Source organism: Rissa tridactyla, chromosome 7 (genome assembly GCF_028500815.1).
Source record: "Rissa tridactyla isolate bRisTri1 chromosome 7, bRisTri1.patW.cur.20221130, whole genome shotgun sequence".
In the NCBI taxonomy this organism is placed as follows: domain Eukaryota; kingdom Metazoa; phylum Chordata; class Aves; order Charadriiformes; family Laridae; genus Rissa; species Rissa tridactyla.
In genome coordinates this window covers 2,179,944-2,203,463 of record NC_071472.1, presented here as the reverse complement: position 1 = coordinate 2,203,463, position 23,520 = coordinate 2,179,944, and the positions used below count along the sequence as shown (strand labels likewise).

General features: G+C 37.8%; 1 protein-coding gene across 36 annotated transcripts in view; it reads right to left on the bottom strand.

Annotated features, from left to right (window-relative positions):
- NEB (nebulin) overlaps positions 1 to 23,520 on the bottom strand; it is a 127,187-nt gene that overhangs the window by 85,075 nt on the left and 18,592 nt on the right. For all 36 annotated transcript variants that reach the window (XM_054207815.1, XM_054207818.1, XM_054207824.1 and 33 more), the window contains exons 21-47: positions 23,237 to 23,443; positions 22,462 to 22,566; positions 21,992 to 22,099; positions 20,854 to 21,165; positions 19,453 to 19,659; positions 19,109 to 19,213; positions 17,949 to 18,056; positions 16,811 to 17,122; positions 15,022 to 15,228; positions 14,176 to 14,280; positions 13,923 to 14,030; positions 13,221 to 13,532; positions 12,285 to 12,491; positions 10,633 to 10,737; positions 9,711 to 9,818; positions 7,950 to 8,261; positions 7,602 to 7,808; positions 7,035 to 7,139; positions 6,219 to 6,326; positions 5,098 to 5,409; positions 4,702 to 4,905; positions 4,254 to 4,358; positions 3,349 to 3,456; positions 2,663 to 2,974; positions 1,758 to 1,961; positions 1,300 to 1,404; positions 1,097 to 1,204 (exon numbers count right to left, since the gene is read on the bottom strand). In XM_054207815.1, the coding sequence (XP_054063790.1) occupies positions 1,097 to 1,204; positions 1,300 to 1,404; positions 1,758 to 1,961; positions 2,663 to 2,974; positions 3,349 to 3,456; positions 4,254 to 4,358; positions 4,702 to 4,905; positions 5,098 to 5,409; positions 6,219 to 6,326; positions 7,035 to 7,139; positions 7,602 to 7,808; positions 7,950 to 8,261; positions 9,711 to 9,818; positions 10,633 to 10,737; positions 12,285 to 12,491; positions 13,221 to 13,532; positions 13,923 to 14,030; positions 14,176 to 14,280; positions 15,022 to 15,228; positions 16,811 to 17,122; positions 17,949 to 18,056; positions 19,109 to 19,213; positions 19,453 to 19,659; positions 20,854 to 21,165; positions 21,992 to 22,099; positions 22,462 to 22,566; positions 23,237 to 23,443 (4,806 nt within the window). The remainder of the gene's footprint in view (positions 1 to 1,096; positions 1,205 to 1,299; positions 1,405 to 1,757; positions 1,962 to 2,662; positions 2,975 to 3,348; positions 3,457 to 4,253; positions 4,359 to 4,701; positions 4,906 to 5,097; positions 5,410 to 6,218; positions 6,327 to 7,034; positions 7,140 to 7,601; positions 7,809 to 7,949; positions 8,262 to 9,710; positions 9,819 to 10,632; positions 10,738 to 12,284; positions 12,492 to 13,220; positions 13,533 to 13,922; positions 14,031 to 14,175; positions 14,281 to 15,021; positions 15,229 to 16,810; positions 17,123 to 17,948; positions 18,057 to 19,108; positions 19,214 to 19,452; positions 19,660 to 20,853; positions 21,166 to 21,991; positions 22,100 to 22,461; positions 22,567 to 23,236; positions 23,444 to 23,520) is intronic.

Here is a 23,520-nt window from a genome sequence, read left to right as displayed (position 1 = left end):
TAATGGAGCCTGGCAGGATCACCACGGGAAGAGGTGTCTAAGCACAGCATATCCTTACTCTGTCCTACATTTCTGTCCCCCCCAAGCCTACACTGGGCCACAGGAGGCACATGGAGGGCCAACAGAGCCACTCCAACCAAGCTAGCTCAGGGAGCAGGGGCAATGCATGCCAGCAGACCGGGTCTCCACACAACCTAAGCCTCCCCATGGAGAAACAACCTCAACAGCTGGGATGCAAAACTCGGGGAAACCCACCAGACTGCTCCAGCAGGCAACCTGGGCCTCATCCTCCACAGACCTGACTGCCCTCACCCACACCGCCCACACCAGCTGCACATTCCACTGCACCAGGCTCTGCTGCACAGTGCTCAGGACTAATTTTCGCAGCCCCATCTGTGTCCTCATCTGCAGGCCTGCAGCCACTAAGCTTGGGAAGTGACAAGGGCCAACACAATACGGTTTCCCTCACCTCTTACTGAAATGTAAAGTAAGACTGTGGAGAGATTGAACTCAGGTCCATACAGTAAGGGAACAAACATGAACCACAGAACCTTGCATTAAAGAGTAAGTCCAGCTCCTGCAGAGCCCAGGCCTGAAAAGATGCTCTGGGGCACAGTAACGAGTGGCTTACTGTGACTGGACCAGATAAAAATGATAAATATCCAGGTTAAAACACAAAACGTGCTTTGGGTTTCCTTTCCTCATGTCCAGCTCAGCTGTGGAGCTGCAACATCAGGGCCATGCAGACTGGCAGTTCGGGGGCAGCACACCACCTCAAAAGTACAGGCTGTTGCACGAGGAGATGCCGCCACAAGCCCAGCACGGACACTGCTTTGGAGGATGTCCATCACGCAGCTCCCACACTTACACCCTACACCATCTACGCACGCCCTCGCAACAACACACACCCATAACGTGCAGGGACAGCTACAGGAAGACCCTCCAGAGCCAACACATTTATGGACCAGCTGAATGGCTATGACAGGCAAGCGCTTTGTTGCCTCCATTGGGCTGAGGTTGCAAACTCCGGGCTTCACCAGCAACCGCCTGGAAACTGTGCAACACACTGTGCCACCAAGGGCTCCTGCCTACTTACATCACTTGCAATATCTCTGGAAGCTTTAGCAGACTTGATCGGAATGGCATCTGCCCGCATGTCATAGCCCTTTTTCTTCTCTTCCTCCATCGCAAGCTTGTACAGTTTCTGAAAGAAAAACAAGCATTCCCCTCAAACAACACTTCTGCCTGGGCCATGGCAGTGTCCAGGGAGCAACACTTAACCCCAGCTCAAACACCTACCTCACTGAAGTTCACTCTGTTCTGCTGGGCTAGCAGAATACCAGGTGTGTCCGGCATTATGTGAACGCTGGTTTTATCCTTCTCCCACGCCGCTATGTACGAGCGCTGAAAAAATGAGAACAATGAGAAATAAGATCTCGCAAACACAGGGAAAGAAACTCCAAGAGCAACCTAGCCCACGGAACTGAAGCAATGGGCCTCAACTTGCACCGACTCAGGAAGGTCTTTTCTTCTCCCCAAACCTTCCAACGGTTCACCCTTTGCTTCTACACACTGCACCCAATCACTCACACAACCACACAAAAGAGAATTTGATCAAAAGCAAGGAACACAAATCCCTGATGCAAGAGGACACAATACACCCCTTGCAAAACCCCGGCCCTGGAAGGAGAGGGCCCAACATCCTGGGAAAGGAAGGCGCTCGTTTCCTTCACATGGCAAACACAAGGCAATCTCACCTGGTTCATGATTTCAGAGTTGTGCTTTGCCAGAACCATAGGCATCGAGTCAGGAAGGCTCGTGAATTTGATGGTGTCTGGGTGTTGTCGATACTTCTTGTCACTCAGGATGAGGCTCGCCCTCTTATTCTTCTCATCGTCCAGCGAACCACTTGGGGACCAGCCAATGCCCCTCAGCCACAGCAGGTCGGACTTGTACACATTCTGAAAGGACAGGCAAGGACACAAAGCACCTCAGCAACCTCTCTCCTCCATGCAACCTCTCCTCCTACCAAGGGAAGCTCTGCCGAACAAAACACATTCCCCTCTGTTAACTCACCAGCCACCATGAAGGCACTCCCAGTAAAGCTAAGCCCCCTGGATCCCAGCTCCCCACGCCTACAACAGCACAAGCAGGTGCCAAGCAATCCACAAAGCCTTCCCTCCACCATCTTCTGCATATAAGCCTTAGTGTCCCTGGGATAGAGCGACCACAATCAGCAGTCCCCAGCTGGCAGCGGTACGGGAAGAGTCTTATACCTCACCACATAAGGCTCTTCATACCATTCACAACTGCACACACGGCTTGCCTTTGCCCACTCTCAGTCCTCCAAAAGAACATATTTGACTCCATTGCTCTTCCCCTGCCACACAGAGCTCTAGCCACCTGCAGCAACCCTCCCACCAAGTGCTCAAGGCAATACAGGACTCTTCTGTGACCACAAAGTATGACCACATGCAAACTTCATTCCTGCCCATTCATGACACCAACTCTCAGCAATACAGCATGGCCACAACACAGTTGCAGTCTCACAGAATCAGCCCAGACTTATGCTCCCCACCTGGACTTCCCCCAACAAAGCAACAGAACACAACACCACAAGAGAGACTTCTGGCTTTCACACAGCCAGTAAAGAACAACTTACATCGCTCTGAAGGTCATACACTCTCTTGGCTTGGACAACGTCGTTCTGATCGGGCAGACAGGTCCACCGATGCAGAGGGTGCTTGTAATCCACGTCGCTGACCAACTCCTGACATTTCTTGGCCAACACGATTCCCAGCATGTCCACTGGGGTACTGTAGTGCGTCTTGGACTTCTCAAAGGCTTTCTTGTACTCTCTGTCACTCTGGATCTTGGCTACGTGCATCGACCACATCATCTTGGGATCATCCTCTATGTTGCGGGCCCCTATGTGGTGGCCAAGCTGCTTGCGGTACGCAGTTTTGTATTGGTACTAATTGAATGCAGAAACAACAATTATCCATATTTTTCAAGCTGTAGTGTAAATTTCTCTGTTGATAATATAGTCACTTAAATTTTCATAGGTAATATACTTCAATTCTGTTTTATATTCTTCCAAGAATTTTAGTGTTTTATTGCATGTCCAGAAGGTATTATCTGATTTTTTTAATAGTTATATATTATCTCATAAATTATTGTATTTAACTTAATTAACTTTATACCGTTAAGAGTTATACAGCCTCTGGGTTGGGCAGCAATATATGCCTGATAAAATTTTTGATGTCTCCTTTTAAATAGAAGACATATTTTCCCAAAAGTGTGTACCAGCTCTATGCCCCATTATCGTTTTCACTGCGTAAGACTTACTTCACTAGCTATGTCTCTGGATGCCTTTGCTGACTTGAGGGGTATAGCATCAGGAGGAAGATCATAGCCTTTCCTCTTCAGTTCTTCATATCCTAACTTGTAATGTTTCTGTTGGAGAAGGATTCAAAATAATTAGTGGAAATAAAGCTCTCTAGAGAGTTTTTCAATGCTACAACTTTCCTCCCAACTATTGAAAATAAAGTATGAGATTCCAAACACAGTCTCATTCATCAGATTAAATACCTTTAATAATGTGTATTTTGTAACTGATGATATACAATATTTTAAAATTACTATCTGTATGTTTTCTGATTAACTCATTTGAGATCAAAGTTTTCTTTTACTTAATTTACCATTCTGAATGATTCCTAGTCTTCCAGAGAGGTGAATAATACAACCCCATGATTCTCTACATCCAATTTCAATTGCAATTATTTTTGTCTTCTTGATTTCCTATGACAGAGCTGCTAACTTTTCTTTATCTTTGCATGTAGTCTATATTTGTTCCATTATAGCCAGGAATTTGATGTAAATTACATAATCCTATGTAATTCTAAAGAGGGAAGTCAACATAACCAGACATTTTAACAAGAATGACAGGCTTACTAAAAAGTACTAAACACGTATCTACAATGTTAATATGATCAGTAGGGATGAAAGAGAAAACTGGTAACTTGTGTCGAATATTTTTGTGGTATTTTTTATATTCTAGCAGCTCCACTTCTGCTTTATATTTTAGCAATTCCCCTCGGGCTTCTCGGCCCATAACGATTTTCACACAAAAAGATCACAGGTGTGCTTACAGCTGTTAGAATTGCAAAATTACTGTACTGCATTTTAAACTAAAGCCACAATAGGTAATTTCAAATTCCATAAAAAAAAAATAATTGTAGAGACAAACTTACATCACTTGTGTTAATTAAGTTTGATTTAGCCAGCAAAATTTCAGGAGTATCAGGCATGATGTGAACCTGAGTCTTGTCCTTGTCCCAAGCTTCTCTATACAGTATCTGAAAAGAGACACGAACAAAAATACCTTGTCTGATAAAAGGCTCCCACGCATAGCAGTAAATTCAGCAATGTCAAGGAAACAGCATGATGACAATAGATTTCCATACTACAGAGTAAGTGTCTTATTTGCAGTTATTACAGAATAAGTTATGCAACACTAAAGACCTTAATCTTCCAAGCAAGGCATAGTACTTCTTGACAACTGAGCAGCAAGGCACTGATTGTAAACATCTGATGTTTGTTTATTTTAAGCACATGTTCTGATATGGAGATCTTTTTGACAAATGTATATTAATGTATTTATTTACTGAATCATATATTCTGTCTTTAAAGGCAACTTACATTACTTCTATTTTTGGCATTAGATTTTGCTAAAACGATATCCATGGCGTCTGGGATACTTGTGAACTTAATAGTATCTGGGTGCTGCCGGTACTTCTTTTCACTCAGTATTTCAGAAGCTTTCTTGTTCTTTTCAGATTCCAAAGATCCCAAAGGACTCCATCCAAGGCCCTTGAGCCATTGTAGATCTGCCTTATATAAATTCTGTTAAGGGAAACAAAAATCAAAACCATACTGGATTATTTCCCTGTTCATTTATTAAAAAATATTAAAAGACCAACTGTTATTTCAGCTGTAGTCTGATCTATACTGACATCAAAAGAGAGTTATTAAAGACACTTTTCAATGAGCAGTAAAAATCTCACAAAAATTAAATTAAATCCAGAGGAAGCTTACATCACTCTGAAGCTCGTAGACCCTCTTTGCCTGTGTGACATCATTCTGGTCCGGCAGACAAGTCCAGCGGTGTAGTATCTGTTTGTAGTCTATATCACTAACCAATTCCTGACATTTCTTAGCCAGAAGGAAGCCTAACATATCCACAGGCATATTAAACTTTGTCTTCCACTTTTCAAAATCTTTTTTGTACTCCCTCTCACTCTGCATCTTAGCGACTTGCATAGACCACAACATCTTAGGATCATCCTGTAAGCTGCGGAATCCGATGTGATGTCCCTGTTGCTTGCGGTAACCTTCTTTGTACTTGTACTAAAATTATAAAGATTGCATTATTGAAATTACAGTAAGAAACAGACAATGGTAAAATATATAAGCAAAACATCAGGATATTCACTCAGCTTAATGTTTCTCGTTACCAATGAAAAGACCATCTTGTTATGGCATCTCATGAAAGTTTTAGTAGCCCCTTGATTAATGGGCATCACTTGGTGCCAGTGAATGCTCTCCCTGGGAATGAACAGAGTCCCTGGAGAGGCAGAGCACGTGGCTATAAACAGCCGCCTGTGTCATCTGATTCATACAGTCGTACTGTTCAGAACTCCCAAAGGCTGACACACTGAAATATTTTGATGAATAAAATAATCAGCAATGAAAAATGCAGATGCTTAAGCATTAGAAACATTTCCTAATGATTAATAAAATCTCTTCCATAAATGCAGGAGCTGTATTCATACAAGTTATGACAACAGCAATACATGTGTCACCATGTCTACTTCAGAGCTGTAAAAGGGATTTCTCAGTATGGGCACTGGGATCAGCTAATTGAAGCAAATTTGCTGCTACTCTGAAAATGTAACATCCAAAAGAGCAGACAACCCCTAACTCTGTATGACTAGCCACTTCATGGATGGATCAAAATCTTTGGAACTGTCAAGATGCCAGAGCAACCATTCTTGAATTGTTTTCTTCACTGGCAGACCAGGAAAGAGCTTTGTCAGCAGTTTTGCTTTCTAGTCCAAGGCACTCCTTCGCCGAGAGGTGTATCTGGATTGAGTGCGGCTGTAAATTATAGCAACTAGATAAAGTGCAATTCATATTGAATTAGAAATGTTGCTTACATCACTTGCAATGTCCCTTGAAGCTTTGGCAGATTTCACTGAAATGGCTTCAGGTGTGAGGTCATAGCCTTTCTTTATCATTTCCTCCCAGCCAAGCTTGTATAGTTTCTAAAATGGAAAACAATATTAATTAAATAGTCTTAGTAATACATACGTCACCTTCTATTTAGATATGCTAATGATCTTTGGGGTTTGAAACATATCAGGGGAATCTGAAATATATACATCTGGGATAACTGAAAACTTTTCAATTGGCTTAACAAAATTTTAATTAATAAGGCTGTAATGTAGCCATTTAATAGTTAATTCAATTGATTTTAAGTACCAGCACTTGCAAGTAAAAGATACGCCCCTGAGCAGTCATGCAAAGCAAAACCTAAGTATTTTATATTGGAACAATTGTAACTTTCTCATATTTGAAAGCTGTCAGAAAACTGAGAATTGCTGCATGTATTTCTTTTCCCATATCTAAGTAAAAATATACTCAATGAACTTGTAATTTTATAGGAAGGAATTTTTCATGGTTGATTTCTAAGGTAAGCACAGGGTATAGACTATGCACATCCACATTTCAAAAACAGGACTTACATTTTCCATACATTATAATGTAATTTAGGTTGTTTGTTACCCTGAAGATGCTACCTATTGCTACTCTGAAAATATTACTCACACAAAAAATTTTGTCTTTGTTCTAAATCCCCTATTCCATTTCTTCTAACTTATACAAATTACATATTTTGAAATGGGAGGCACCTTTACATTTGAAGAAGGTAGATAGTAACTTAAAATGCAATAGGAAGTATTAAAAAACTCTACCTGACTGTAGTTCGCCTTGTTCTGTTTTGCCTGTAGAATATCTGGCGTATCTGGCATCACATGAACCTGAATTTTATCCTTCTCCCAAGCCTCAGTATAAGCATGCTATTGAAAAAAGTAACATCAGATGTGTTAATATAAATGACAAATGATGGCTCTTTCGAGGTTTTCACCATCGCCATCTGCGCACTTTGGATATGGATGGGTAAAAAGACAAAGCTGCTGACTGAGATATATTTTGCTACACAATGACCTAATTCAGAATCAGCTGAATTAGGATCCAGTCTTGCTTCCAATGAAGTCCAATTATCAAGATTTTCAGGGCCAGTAATTTCTATACACAAATGAGAAGAATAGACGTTGGTGAGGTAGAAATGAGAAAAGATTGATTTAACCAACTCTATTTATCAGTAACTGAGTGTTTCATTAAGAAAAAAAATTAAAAAAGAGGAACCTGTAAATGACAGTTATTTTTCGTAGGGAAACACTGCTACATAAAGGCGGTGACTGTTTACTGAAATGGATTCTGTGTGAACGTTTGCCTAATTTTTCCCCATAAATACTCACTTTGTTCATTATATTTGCATTCTGCTTTGCAAGGACCATGTCCATGGAGTCATTCTGTTTTGTAAAGGGGAACATGCTGGGATGCTGGCGGTATTTACGATCACTCGCAATTTCTGTGGCTTTCTTAGATTTCTCCACATCCAGAGAACCAGCAGGACTCCAACCGATACCCTTGAACCACTCATTGTAATCCTGCTTGTACTCATTCTGCCAAACAGAACACAAAAGGATAGTTTAAAATTTATAATGACTCACACAAAATAATTTTGTTGTTTCCAAAACACAGGCATAATGAAAAAACAGGGAAAAAAGTAACAGCTGTGACTGACAGAAAGAAAACAAACTTACATCACTTTGTATCTGATTCATGTTTCTGTACAGTTCTAAACTCATTGCATCTGGCAGAAGCATGTACTGGTGAATCAGTCGTTTGTAGTTAGTATTGGTTACACGACCTTGTGCCTCCTTAGCTGCCACGATGCTGAGTGTATCAGAAGGCGTTTGGTAATGTGTCTTGCTTGTCTCGTAAGCTTTCTTGTATTCACGATCAGACTGCATCTTAGCCACTTGCATGTAATGGACAAGTTTGGGATCATCCTGAAGGCTGCGGAAGCCTACAAGTTTTCCCTTATCTTGTTCATAACCTAATTTGTATTTATACTGTGAAGAGAACAGAGACAGAGATTTTAATTCTACTTAATTTGTTGAATACGCAGTATCTATCTTTTAACAAAAAAAACCCACAAAACATCACAAAGCATATAGAGGTGGTGGCTTTGTCCACCTACTCTTACGGTGCACTCTAAAGCAAAACAGATTTCTAGCATCCCTTCTAAAAGAAGTACATTTAAAACATTTTCTTAATAAATGAAATTTCCTTACAATAGTTTATTCTGCTCCTGCATGGGGTTCGATTGCTTTCTAATCTCATTCTAAATGACACAATTATAATATGAAACATAGTTACAGAAAGCAAAATGCAAAGGAACACATAAGATCCTGTTTGCTGAAGGCAGTTCTTTGGAAAAAAGTGCACTTTTTATTCTTTTCACACTATAGTTTAGAGATACCCATATTAGCTCTAAGATGAGCTATCACAAACACTAGAACCAGGACACATTAACCCACACAGTTCTCTGTTACTATTGCTATCCTGCTTCCAAGATTTGGCTTAGGGAACTACTTTTGTGGGAGTCTGCACCACACTTAGAACGCTTGAGGTCCCATCTAAAGACTAACCATAAAATCAGAGATCAAATCACCGCTTCCATTAGGTTCACTTCTTCAGATGGTTAAAAAATTCAAGACATTTCCCAAGATCTTTTGCATTTTTTTGTTTAATAAAACCAATAGTTCAAATTCTTAACCCCTTCCTCAATCTCTAATCAACTCTGGACAATGAACTACACAGACCAAGCATCAATTCCTTTTTCCTTCACTGCTTACTGCTTGGAGAGAACTCAGAATGGAAGTATCTGCCCCTCAGACTTAGAGGAGTGGCAGAGCAAATTGACTTTGCAGTGTCTGCAATATCCCCTATGTTTTAAAAAACCCAACTGGCAGAATAAACAGCATGTCCTTAGGCCCTAACTTCACCCCCCTCTCAGGCTGGATTTGCCCCTGCCACATCCCTCATCACTGATACACAGAGGATTTCAGAATGGTCCTGATTCCAGACACTTGTATTTCCTGCACCAAGAAATTTAATGGGATTTTCAACAAAGGAATAAAGATAACTGTACCACAGCAGTAAAAATAATTTAAATCCGCATCTGGTTTTTTTCAAATATTTCTAAGAACAATCAGTAGTTTCTACCTAAACTACAAATAGACAACATACATTTATAAAGTATCCAAGCGCCATCACACTGAGGAATTAGCTTTTTTTCTTTCTAAAAGTCCCTCATACATCTCCTTAGCTTTCTAATAAAGTAACTGTTCTTAACCCTGTTAGAAAATGTATTAGAATATATATCATATATGTCAGAATTATTTACAAGCAAGACAATAAAGAGACTTTATATAATTGGCATATAAAATTCAATTCTGTCAAGAAAGGAATGTTTCACAATATCTGCAATGGATCATTTTTTTCTTTCGAGAACTTACATCACTAGCAATATCCCTAGAAGCTTTGGCAGCTTTAATAGGGATAGCATCAGCTCTGAGATCATACCCTTTCTTCCTAGATTCTTCAAATGAAAGTCTGTACATTTTCTGTGAAAAGAAAGAAACATCCTTTAAAAAAAGCAAAATACACCACAGCTACTGAAATAAAACTCTATTCATTTTATGTAACTTGAAACACAAACTATTCATATGTTTAACACTCCTTGAACAGTTGTTTAAGGCACTCAGGCACACAGAAGCAAATACTCCTTCAAAATTAACTGCAATCCTAGTATCATACAGCAATGCAGCTGGACCGCACTACAAGCACTGCCAGTCATCTATAACAAAAGGGCAATAAATTGCATTTGTTTCCCAGATGCACAAATATTGGTGAAAAGCTACATCTATAAGCATGTCAGCTTTTAAAAAAATGAGATAAACACGTCTATTTCTGTGCACATTAAGGATGTGCACAATCACAAACAATACTTTATTTAGCCTATGCTGATTTAGCAACTGGCTACTGAAAAATCGTCTATAATATCATCTGTTACTGAAAGAATAGGTTCAATCTGCAAGAAAGAATTTTGAATCCCATACAAAAAACTGCGCATGGGGTAATAAAGTAATAAATACAGTAAAAACATGGATAGTACTCAAACTCTACTATTTTGTGAGTAACTATTATATTTTAATGGCCCACGTGAACACTTCATAATCTGACTATAAATACTATAGCTTTTTCTTGGCAACTTTTGGCATTGAACTTTGGGGAAGGAACAGGGAAAAGAAAAATTAATAGTGTTTTATGAAATTACTCCAGGTTAGCAAAGTGAGAATTAGGGAGACTTTTGTATGCTGTCATCTCACTTATTTCTAATAAAAAAATAAGAGTTTTAGTCTTACAAACAGTACTCACATCACTTAAATTAAATGCATTAACTTTTGCTAAAGCAATCTGTGGAATATCTGGTGTGATGTGAACTTTCTTTTTGTCTTCTTCCCATGCTTCTTTGTACTTGTGCTGGAAGGATAGAAAAAAAGAGATGTCAACATAAACAAAAAATTAAATAAAACAATTTAAAAGGATATTTCCTATTTGGAATATAAACTTTCTTTACAATGATGCAACTACTAACATGGTAGGAGCATTTGACTTTTTATTTTGGAACTTAAAAGCAGTGTGAAGCAGGAATAGCTCTTATGAAGTTAATTGTGTGAAGCTGAAACAAAAGTGGAAGAAATACCAATCTTGCAAGTGTATTTTATTGCTGTCTCTTGCCCAGCAGTGTGTTCAAGCACATTCAACAGCACAAAATAACAGGTTTCAAAATGTACTGGGTCTGGCTGGGATGGAGTTAAGCCTCTTCATAGCAGCTTGCGTAGAGCTGTGTTTTAGGATTTGTGACTAAAACAATGCTGATAACACACGACTGTTTTAGCTGTTGCTGAACAGAGTTCGCCCAGGATCAAGGCCTCCTCTGTTCCTCTCTGTCCCCGCAGTGAATGGACTGCAGGGTGTGCAAGACATTGGGAGGGGACATAACCAGGCGGATGAACTCAAGTAACAAAGACATACTCCATGCCATATACATCATGCTCAGCAAATAAAAAGGAGGAAAAGAGGGTTTAGGGATGTCACATATCTTTTGCTCAGCAAGTGGCTGGGCATCAGTCTACTTGTGAGAAGTGATGCGTGATTGCTTTTGCATCACTTGGGGTTTTTGTTTTCTTTCTCTTTTCTTCCACTTCACTTTTGCTTATTAAACATCTTTTTATCTTGACCCACAACTTCTCTTGTTTTTACTCTACACTTCCTGTTCCCCCATCCCACTGGGGCGGAAGGGAGGAAGCGAGTGAGTGGCTGTGTGGTGCTCAGCCGCCTACCGGAGTTAACCCACAACTAAAAGCCAAGTCAGAAGGTACATACAAAAAAATTGTTACAGGTGGAACATTATTAGTTTATCTCCTGGAAAATAAGTATCAGTTGAGAGAGGCAATAGAGCTTTTCTTAGGGGAGACAGAGCTAAGGGAAGTGCACATAAGATTCTGATGGTCCCTGTAACTACAACGCAGATGAAGTCTAGACATTTCTAAAGAACACCAGAAGATCACATCAGTTCAGCAGGAGAATCAGAAAATAAATATCTCATTATAAAAGCACTCATATCATGTAGCATTTTCATATTAATGTAACAGGCATTAGATGAAACAGATGACACATTTAGAAGTTTAAATCCTATTTCTGAAAGAGATCACTCTGGTATTCTTAGCCCCTAGATTTAAACTGTGAGAAGTCTACATTCAGTTATGTTGAATAAACTTTATTAATAAAATGTAACCCCCAGGTCTGTCTTTATGTGTATTTCTTAGAAATACTAGGGTCATGCTTTGCTTTCAGGTATAGCAAAGGTCTATTAAGAAGAAATACAATGACAGTCAAGCATATTCTTAGCTGCCAAAATCAACAATTTCCAAAGCTATGCATACAATAGGACTGGCTATTACATCAGGCATAGCCTGTTTCTTACTTCTGCAAACCTGAATGAATTTTGATGAGCACTTTCTTACCTCATCCATAATTTTAGCATTATTTAAAGCTAAAACAATGTTCATGGAATCCATAGGAACAGAATACTTCAACTTGTCTGGATGCTGGCGATATTTCTTTTCACTAATAATTTCCATCGCTTTTTTGTTTTTCTCAGCTTCCAGGGACCCCAGTGGCATCCATCCAACACCCTTCATACTTTCATCATATTCTGCTCTGTACTGATTCTGGAAGCAGAAAGAAAAGAAAATAATCAGATGCATGAAAAAGTCTTTAAATCATGACACTTCTTTCTGTGTTTAATGAATATTAGATTTTGAATGCACTTATTCTAAAAAGAGGCAAACAGTATCAAGACGCATTCAAGGTTTATTTAGAAACTCATTTGCTGCAGTGGTGTCTATTTTATTACTCTGCCTTTTATACAGTGTTCAGATCCTCCTTATGATGTATATCGTTTGCTCGCATGAGATTACATTACTCTTGAACCACTATACTGAGAAAAAAAAGCCCTCTTCTCTAGAAGTTAAATATCCTAGAAAATCTGAGACTATAGCTATTTAGCTGGTTTCCCCTTTTTGTGAAAAGATATCTTTTTGGAAGTATAAGATAAAGCTGTTAATGAAAAGTGAAGCTTTTCCTGTCTTGGCTGCACACAAGCATTACTCTTGAGGAGACTGATGGGATGCGTAAACAGTAAATATCCATTTTATTTTATACATAACATTTCTTATTTCTGAGCCCAAATTCTTTAGCAATAGGTGTAATGTAATATTTCAGAGTCTTAGGAAAAAACAATAGCTATCATTGCTGCAGGTCTCATTTCATTTACTACGATTAAGTACATAACTGAACTAATTTCACTAAGAAAACAGTACTATTTATCTTACAATGTGCTTTCGTAAACTAAACATCATTGTATTCAAAATGCAAAGATGGAAGAATCTCTCACTTACATCACTTTGTATCTGCATCATGTTTTTGGCTAATTCAAGACTCATAGCATCGGGCAAAACATTGTAGGTATGGATCAAGCTTTTGTAGTTTGCATTTGTAGCCACTTCCTGTGCTTTCTTGGCTGCCACAACACTGAACATGTCAACTGGAGTATGGAAATTAGTCTTTGCCTTCTCATAATCTTTTTTGTATTCACGATCAGATTGCATTTTAGCCACCTGCATGAAGTGCACCAGCTTGGGGTCGTCTTCAAGGCTGCGGAACCCAATATGCTTTCCTTTCGCTTTTTCATAGGCTAGTTTGTATTTATACTGACAGCAGGAAAGAGAAAGGACATCAAAAACTTAAATCAAAAAAACGCAGTAGAAGTTCAATCTTACCTCTAAAAACTGAAAATATTTATTCTTTATAATCACAAGATTTCAGGTTTAGTCATTTAAATGTATTCAGTCTTACAAAATAGCCCATTGAACACAGGCACATGAAGCTCAGCAGCTTGCTGAACAAAGAGCAAAAAAGCACAATTCAGTGTTATTCCACTGGAGAACAAATACTGGAAAGGTTTATCTCATCAAGCACATAGCTGAAACCTAGACAAGTCAAGATACTTGAAAAAGCACATTTGAGCATAACAGAGCACTTTGAAAACGTTCTGCTTGTCTTTATAGCTGCTCTGCATACCATCACGCAATCAAACTCACATCACTTGCAATGTCTCTGGAGGCTTTGGCTGCTTTTATTGGAATTGCATCTGGCTGCAGGTCATAACCTTTCTTCTTGTCTTCCTCCCAGTCAGCTTTGTATAGTTTCTAATTTAAAATGCAAAAGAGAAGAGGTACTCTATTATGAAGGCAGAACTACTGAAGTACCCTACATCTGAATTTAAATATTTTCAAAAAGGACATAAAAATTACACACAGACATTGAATGCCCACTGTGAGCACGGTAACTCACATTACTCATGGTGATCTGGTTCACTCTAGACTGCAGAATTTCTGGAGTATCTGGCATAACATGAATGCTGGTCTTCTCTTTGTTCCATTTATCGGTGTAGAGCCTCTGCAATTACAAAGTCATATTTAGCATTGAAAAGGCATTGCACTTATAAAATAAGAGCTTGCTTTCATTTTGCTCATTTGCAAGAAATAATATTTTACAGTACAGTAAAGTTCCATAAGCACGACAAATAATCTTCAGAAACAGAACTGCCAAGTGGCAATATTACATTCCTCGTCTTTCTTTAGTACTTTATTGGGGAAACTTGCAAAGTATGTGTTGATAACTAATAAATACTGAAACCGAAATTTTCAGTCTGCGTTCTTCCCTGCTTTAATGCAAAGCACAAATTTTGGTTTTTTTCACACACCCTCTTTCCATGGAAAACATGGAATATGTATAAGTGGTGTCCCAGATAACTAGGGACACATTTGTAGAACTCCGCTTTTCAATAAAACTTGCACAAAACAGACAGAATGTCAGGGTTTTTTCATCTCACTGATTATGAATACTCATAGCAGAAAAATAGCAAAGGTTACCAAAGCATTATAGATCTGGAGAAGACCTCTTTAATCACAAACACAAAAGAGAAATCTTTAATCTTTATAAACAGAAAATGAAACTACCTTAATTATGAATACAGTCTGAGGCTTCCATCATCTCTTAGTGTCCAGTCTTAACCAAGCAAACCACAACACCCATTTGAAATTCTAAAGACTTCAGTGAGAATGCAGCTGTCCTACAATTTTGCAAGACAAAGACCCAATCTCTGACTTAGTCATGATCATTTGAAGAAATTCTCACCTTATTCATGGTCTTGGCATTTTGCTTAGCTAGCACTTGTTCCATTGCATCCATTGTAATAGAATATTTCAGCTTGTCGGGGTGCTGGCGATATTTCTTTTCACTGAGAATCTCTGTAGCTTTTTTGGCCTTTTCTACATCCAGTGACTGAATTGGTATCCAGCCAACTCCTCTCAACCAGTTATTAAAGTCTGCTTTGTACACATTCTTTTAAAAAATAAACAAGGAAAAACACAGTGAGACAAGGAAAATTAGAACGTCCACATACATAAGACCAGGTAAAACTTCTTAAAATGTAACCTGGTCATCCATTTTTGAAGGAAAATGTAGACAAGCATGTTATAACGTCTATTGTTTTCCAAATTCTTTGCATAACATTAACAACTATTGATTTGTTAGGGATAAAGAAATTCTTTTCACTAAACCAATGTGTATAACTCACACTACAAACCAAACGCACAGACCTTACAAAAAATTTTGAGTGGTAAATATGAAAATCTGACAAAAACATAATAATTTTTTTAAATTACATTCTTGTTTGTTAGTAGACTCAGTTTGCAAAAGAATTAATTCAGAGAAAACCAACTTCTCCTAATCACCTGGTTCTGCACCATCTTGAATAGACACCATTCCTATTTAATCATACTTTATGACGGGGCTTTTAGAACAGATAAAGGTACAGGAATGCTGTGGAAATAAACCTGTTCCTGAACTGCAGTGTTAGAAATAACAGGGAGAGTATCAGAGTTTGAGAAAAAGACCACATACTTTCATAGCATGTGTATACAGGGCAAAATCTATCCTCAAGTATCATGTTTCTCTCCTTGCAAACATCCTGAGTTAGACAGCCAAGCAAGCTCAGCCAATTTAGCCAGGCTGGGTAAAAATACAATGGGCAAGCAAAAAACTTGAGAGAAAAAATTCTGTATTTGAAAAGAACAGTGTCTAAAGGTCAGATCCTCTGTCTGTGGACCAACGGGAATATGCACATTACCCTCTCCAAACAATGCTTAGAATCTGAAGAACAATTTCAACCAGATTATTAACATTTTGAAGAATTTCAAATTTGTCAGAGGACTGTTAAAAAAATGCAGATTAAACGAAATACTTCCTGGATAAGCAAGCAGACTCTAAAGTTACAATAGTGAAAAAAATGGAAACGAGTCACAAAACCCAATGGAAACTACAAAGCTTTTGCATGACTCCTTATCATGCATGGCATATGCATCTGTTAGAGGATAAAGGCAGGAAGGAAAAGCGAACAAACTAAATAAGTCTCAAATCCCTAGGTATAATACAAACATACAAAATGTACATTTTCGGTAAACTTAAATAAAATACAGTCAGAATTTACACTGTACATAACCTACAATCTCTGACAATACAAATAATAATCACAGTAATAACTGGCAGGGGCGTTGGACTAGATGATCTCCAGAGGTCCCGTCCAACCCAATGGTTCTATGATTCTGTCATTCTATGAATAACACGCTGTAATTGCAAATCCAACTACAAAAAATAAATGAATTGGAAAAACATGTTCATTTGCTGAGAATTAGCCAGGTATGTAGAGAAACAAAGAAAGTTGTTATTTGCTAGTTAAGTACCCTAGAACTTATCAACTACACATAATTTTGATAATCTTTGGAAAACACAGGGTTCCAGATCAGGCATTTACATGTCAATCTACTGTTAATCCAAAATAGTTAATTTTTTAGCCTTAAAAGGTTAATAATGTAACACAGTCACTCTGAGAAGAGAAAAAATGAGCTGATTAATCATTACATACATCACTCTGAAGCTGCATCACATTTCTTGATAGCTCCAAATTCACAGAATCGGGCAAGAGTGTATAATCGTGAATCAGCTGTTTATAGCCAGTGTTTGTAACTGCTTCCTGGGCTTTCTTGGCAGCCGTCACGCTGAACATATCCAAAGGAGTATGGTATTTGGTCTTGGTGACTTCATAATCCTTCTTGTATTCACGATCCGATTGCAGTTTGGCCACGTTCATGTAATGAACAAGTTTAGGATCATCCTGCAGGCTACGGTATCCAACCTGTTTGCCTTTATCTTTCTCATACGATTCCTTGTACTTGTACTAGAGAAAAAGGAAAAGAAAGCTTTATTGTTTTTCAGACAGCACAGGATTATTTAGGTCAAAAAAATAAGAGGATTGCAGGATTTCTCAGCGTGTCTTGACCCCTGGTATCGATCTAAATCTGGATATGCAGTTACATGCCCTCTCTTGCCATTGCTTCTGCCATATTACACTTTACTGCCATAGACTTCTAACTCCCAGGAACATTCAGCTCTTCATTAAAAGACTAGCATAATAATATATTATTGAAAAGCCCAAGACTACTAAACAACTGGATATCCCAATATTCAGCTACTGGGGGGGACATGTTTAAGTAGGGAATGGAAATAATTTGCAAGCTTTTGCTAAAGTTAGTGAATTTATTTGTGTTCCAAATTTCCTTTCAGAGTTTGTGTCAGACAGCACACCAAGCTTCACTATCGCCAATTGATGTAGCTGCCTGAGAACAGCCACATTTCTGTGCAGCTCGTGAATGCCAGACAAGCAGAAGTACAGGTCTCCAGCAATTAAGAATACAGCATAGATAAATTATAACAAAGGAACTTTCAAATAAGCTGATGAATACTTGAAGCATGTATAATAAGCAGCCCCAGCTCACCAGCACTCACACACATTAAAAGGTATTTCCAACTAAACAGGTTTTTTCAGAGGTTCATGTAAAAATCTGAATTAATTTGTTACTTAACAGTATCAGGAGTTTCAGTTCTCAGAGCTAAGTGTGTCTATACCATTATATGTTGACAGCATATGCTCTATAGCATAATATGCTACAGAAAGCTGGAAGGCAGTAGATGTATGTATTCTACTTCATGAAAATTATACTTACATCACTTGCAATATTTCGAGAGGCTTTAGCAGCAATAATAGGAATGGCATCTGGTTTCAGATCATATCCTTTGGCAATGGTTTTCTTCCAGTCTGCTTTGTAGTTAGCCTTATAGGGAAAAAAGGTACCAGTTCACAATGTTACATGTAGCAATTTTAACACAGTTGTTTAAGCCTATATTTTTGTTACAGTTACAGGAATCAAAATATTCAGTTTAGTCTGTGCAATTGCAAAGAAAAACATTAACCTGTACACAAACTATGGTTATAGTATGATAACTAAACCTATTACTAATATAGAAGAGTCCTTCAAGACTACCAGTTTAATGTAGCTAAATCATTAACTCCATAAGCAATTTTTCCAATTTTTACGTGGAACAACTCTATCAGTAGCATTTTTGCCCTTCCTTAAGCAACACCCTTTTTCATTTGACCAAACCTTCAGAAATTTTTTCCTTTTAGCTTCAAAATCAGGCTTGTGGTCCTAAGTGACTGAAGAAAGCAGTCTGGCTGACTTTTTGTCAGCAGTGAGCGTACAGACAGACTAATAGTATTTCTAGGCTTTCTACAGGATAGGATTAAAGGAGATGTCAGCTTTTACCTAGTTCCTGGAGGCCTGATAATGCCACCAAAAATTTTAATATCACTAAGGCAATAAAACTGACACAATCAGTGGAGATCTTTATGGTGTTGGATGGATGCAAGAAGTGATGGAAAGCAGGCAGACTAGTAGCTGAATGGCAGAAAAAGGCATTACTATCTTTCCACTGGATGACTTAATTTCTTTTGAAATATAGGAGCACAAAGCAACATACAGTGAACTTGTCCTGCTTGCCTATGCAATGTATTTTATATAAAAATGACATAAGTCTTCCTACCTATAAGAATTTGAATAGTGAGTCATGCTGGTTTTCTCATTCACGTTATCCAAGTAGGTCGGCAATAAAGCACTGAAATGTGTTTATGTTCATGAGTGCTCAGACAGTTTAAAAATTAGCTTAACAAGCATAAAACTCACTGACTTCTAGAAGTAAAAGTTCAGCTGCATTCAGAGCTTGTACATTTCTATATTCAGTATCATAGCATGAATGAATAAAAGTTGTTTTTTCTACTAGTAAATGACAAATATATTACTGAACAAACTATTGGTCATATGCTCACATCACTCAAATTGAAGGCGTTGACCCTGGCTTGAATAAACTGAGGAACATCAGGATCCAGGGTGTATTTGTGTTTTACTTTTTCACCCTCTTGCTTATATGTTACCTGCAAGGAAAAATAAACAAATATTGTTGACAAGTACAAGGCAGGTAACGTTAGTGTTAACAAATAGAGACAATGCAACAATGCTTAATTCTTACTAACAAATTGCAATTGTACTATTTTTACAGTTTTTAAAATTTAAAGGGTTTTTTAGATGGAATATCAGACAGTAACATTTAAATCATAAATATGGCAAAAAAAATAAAATCACTATATTGCATTAATAATGAAAAATTTCTTACATCACTCAGTTGTTTGGTGTTGTGCTGAGCCAAAACCATTGGTATTGAATCTGGTATACTTGTAAATTTGATGGTGTCTGGGTGCTGACGGTATTTCTTTTCACTTAATGCATCTCCAGCCTTTTTAGCTTTTTCAACATCCAGAGAACCAAGGGGACTCCATCCAATACCCTTGAACCAGCTGTTATACTCTTGTTTGTACGCATTCTGAAGGAGAGAAAGCCAACATGGACCAAGATTTTCCCACAGAACTGTAATCATTCTGTTTAAAACAATAATCGCATAGTCTAGCTAATTTGTTCTACATTAGCAGGAAATATTTATAAATCCTTGAAGAGAACAACAGCTATTTGTTATGATTCCCTGTGATTTCATAAAGAAGAAAACAAGCTGGTTTTTTCATCATGAGTCATTTCTTATAAACTGTAACATCCCTTCGGTATTTACTGACCTTCCTTTTCTTTACCCACATGAAAAATTTCATGAACCTTCAATTCTTAATAACTTCTAAACTACCAAACGGTGACCATTTAACATGGGTTAATTTGTTCTATGTTTCAGCAGGCTCTACAAGACTTGGCCTTATGCAAAGGTTCACAGAGCAGAGGCTCAGTTTTTGGTTTTCTTCCTATAGTTTTTCCTACAATAAAATATGCAGAATTCACAGACTGCAAGTGAAAAATTTATCCTGGCTACAAAATATGCAGAAGGTTATCCCATATAACCATTCAGACAGGGTTAATGCACAGTCTGAACGCAAGATTATTGTGGACACTCTTTTTTAAGACCCTTCTGTGTTCTGAGTGGTTCTCCACAGGGATCCATCCAGAGAAAAACTGCACAGTACACAAAGAGGTGCAAAGTGCAACCATGTATGCCCAAATAACCATTTGAAACTCTGTACCTGCAAGAAGGACCGAGAACATTCTAGGAGAGATCTCCAGAATGTATTTCTAATAATATCAATAGTTATTTTGTCCACTCCTTCATCCTAAATAGTTAATAATAGTCCAACTACACTATCATATCCATCTCATGTGAAGATAAAGCAAGACAACTTAAAAGAAGTCTTAAAGAATAAAGCAAAATTGTGTTAGTTGCAAAATAAAGTTTTCTGAGGAAATGTGAAAAAAAAAAGTTAATTTGAATTCAATATTCCAGCAGTCTGCTCTCCACTGATATGCCAACATCAAAATCCTGTTGAGTAGAACTCACATGGAATTTGGTATTTCTAAATGCCACCACCAGCTGATAAAACTTTTAACGATCTTCCCCAAGACATAAGAAAACCAGACCATTCCCATACAGTAATGGCAATTTGCATTGAATATAAACTATATATTCTATTTTTCAAAGTGTGCAGGAAACCATCCATCAAATTGCAATCATTGAAATACTTACATCACTCTGAATTTGCATCATGTTCTTTGCAAGCTCAACATCCATGGCATCTGGCAGATAGGTGTAGTGACGGATCAGATTTTTGTAGTGGGCATTGGAAGCTACATCCTGAGACTGTTTAGCAGCCTGGATACTGTACATGTCAGGAGGTGTGTGATAGTTAGTCTTGGTCTTCTCATAGTCTTTCTTGTACTCACGCTCAGACTGAATCTTTGCTACATTCATGTAGTGGACAAGCTTAGGGTCATCTTGCAGGCTTCTGAAACCAACCTGTTTTCCTTTAGCCTTTTCATATGCTTCTTTATATTTATACTAGAAACAGAGGAAAGAGATCAAATGTACTGTGGCATGGCTCTTGATATCCACGCTAATGCAAAAGAAAAGAAAAGCTCTCATGACTTTCATTGGAAAACGAAGCTGCAAGCAATTCAGGAAGATAAACTCTCCTAAATGACACACTCAGTGACTGTACCTACACTGGCTTTTCTGGCTCCACCATCTAAGCCTGTACGTGACAGGTTACACACACCACAGTAAGATTTATCAACAATTAGCTTTTCTTGTAAGGAAGGGAAAATGTTTCCTAAGCATTCCTGTGTGGAAAGGTGTGTATGAAAAATGTCAGAATAATTGAGACAATCCTTCTCAGTCATGTGAAAGCAATATCAAACAAATGCAGTACGACTGGACAGCTTCCTCTAGTTATATGAAACCACTGAAACATATCCCACTTTATATAACTCGCACTATAAGGCCTTATGATTCATGTATAAGTCATGCTCTGCGGTATAACCAAAAGCACCCTTAGCACCTCTTATCTCATGGTCTGTAAATAGGTGCTAATGTAGCGTATTTTCTGGAAATTTGTCACAAAATGATTGCAAGAACTACTGATTTCATTTCTCCTGTGAAAAGTGAGTAAAGAAACAGTGCAATAGCATTTGCCTATCTAAAGCAAACAAGACAAGCATAAAAAAAGTTCTATACAAACTAAGCCTTTGGGAAAGACTAAAAATCTCTTTCTCATAATACTGACTCTAGTGACACTTGTGCAACATATGAGGTCTACCACATGGCCCAGAACAGACAACTTTTTTATTAAATGCCTAAGAAAAGTGTACCCGCAATAGATACTTACATCACTAGCAATGTTTCTTGAAGCCTTGGCTAGAGTAATGGGAATTGCATCAAGTGACACATTGTTCCCTTTAGCTATTAGATCATGGTAGCCTTGTTTATAATATGCCTAAAAAAGAAAATCCATATTATTCTAGAGAATCAAGTAATCACATTAACTTTATTCAAGCTACTCCTAAGCTACTCCAAGCAATTCTTTAGAAGCAGATGCAGCGGAGATCATATACAACTATCCGTCTTCACTTATGAGAACAGATTTATCTATTGATTAAATTAATTAAATGATTACATTATTAAATGGTATCCAGTTGGAAATTCAAATGATACCAAGAATGAAAAATTACAGTGATACATGTTGATTATATAGAACTGCATATCAGTGAAAGGAATCTGCAATATGAGTGCATCTGTTAACGTATTACTCAAAAATTCAAGAACAATGTGAAAACATGTTATAAAGAAGTCACTTACATCGCTGATGTTAGCTGCATTGTATCTAGCTTGGATAAACTGTGGAACATCTGGGGTAAGAGTATATTTATGTTTAACTTCCTCTCCAGAAGATCTGTATAGTTTCTGTAAAATATATGATATAGAAATAAATCCGTCTTTCCTTCTATAGCTAGCCCCAGCTCACCGTAAATTAACTGAGGGTTTATGATTGATTTTGCCAATAACTGTACATTTGCACCTATCTCATAAAGATCGAGGCTGCACTTTTCATACAAATTGTTGATCTTATTGATAGAAAGAACGCACCCTAAAAGCTCTATGCAGTCTTTACGCAGTAAAATTAAGCCCTTTAATGGACATAAAAACCCATTTCTGAAAGAGTGGGATAAAACGGGATGGTAGGAGAGCATAACATAAAACAAAGCTTGCTGATTTATAATAATGGACATATTGTGATTCATCAAACATTCTGTAATTCATTCACTATTGTAGGTGGTAAAATGTCAATAAACAATGTGAAAATTTCACATTTCTTAAATCAAATGTATTTCAAATACACTTAAAATATAAATGTACAGAATCAACTGATTTGAACTGAAAAAGCCACATGATTTCCATAGAGATTTGTAGACTTATACCAGGAAATTCGGGCAAAATCAGAGCACAAAACCATGACGACACAGAGAAACGCTTCCAGGCTAATGGTACTTAAAAAAAAAATTAAAGACAATGCTCAGCTCTTCAGTAGATACATCTCTAATTTACTCTAACACCCATTTCTTTCTCTACTTACATCATTGAGTTGAACTGAATTCTGTTTGGCTTGGACCATTACTGGAGAGTCCACCACACTTGTAAATTTAATGGTGTCAGGATGCTGACGATATTTCTTTTCATTCAAGGCATCTCCAGCTTTTTTAGCTTTTTCTACTTCTAGTGAGCCAATGGGGATCCAACCAATGCCCTTCATCCAGTTATTATAATCTGCTTTATATGCATTCTAATAAAGGAGTGAAAACAATGTTTTAGAAGTTAGGAATTAGAAAAAACACTTCAGGGGCCTCTCCTGAGTCTTCA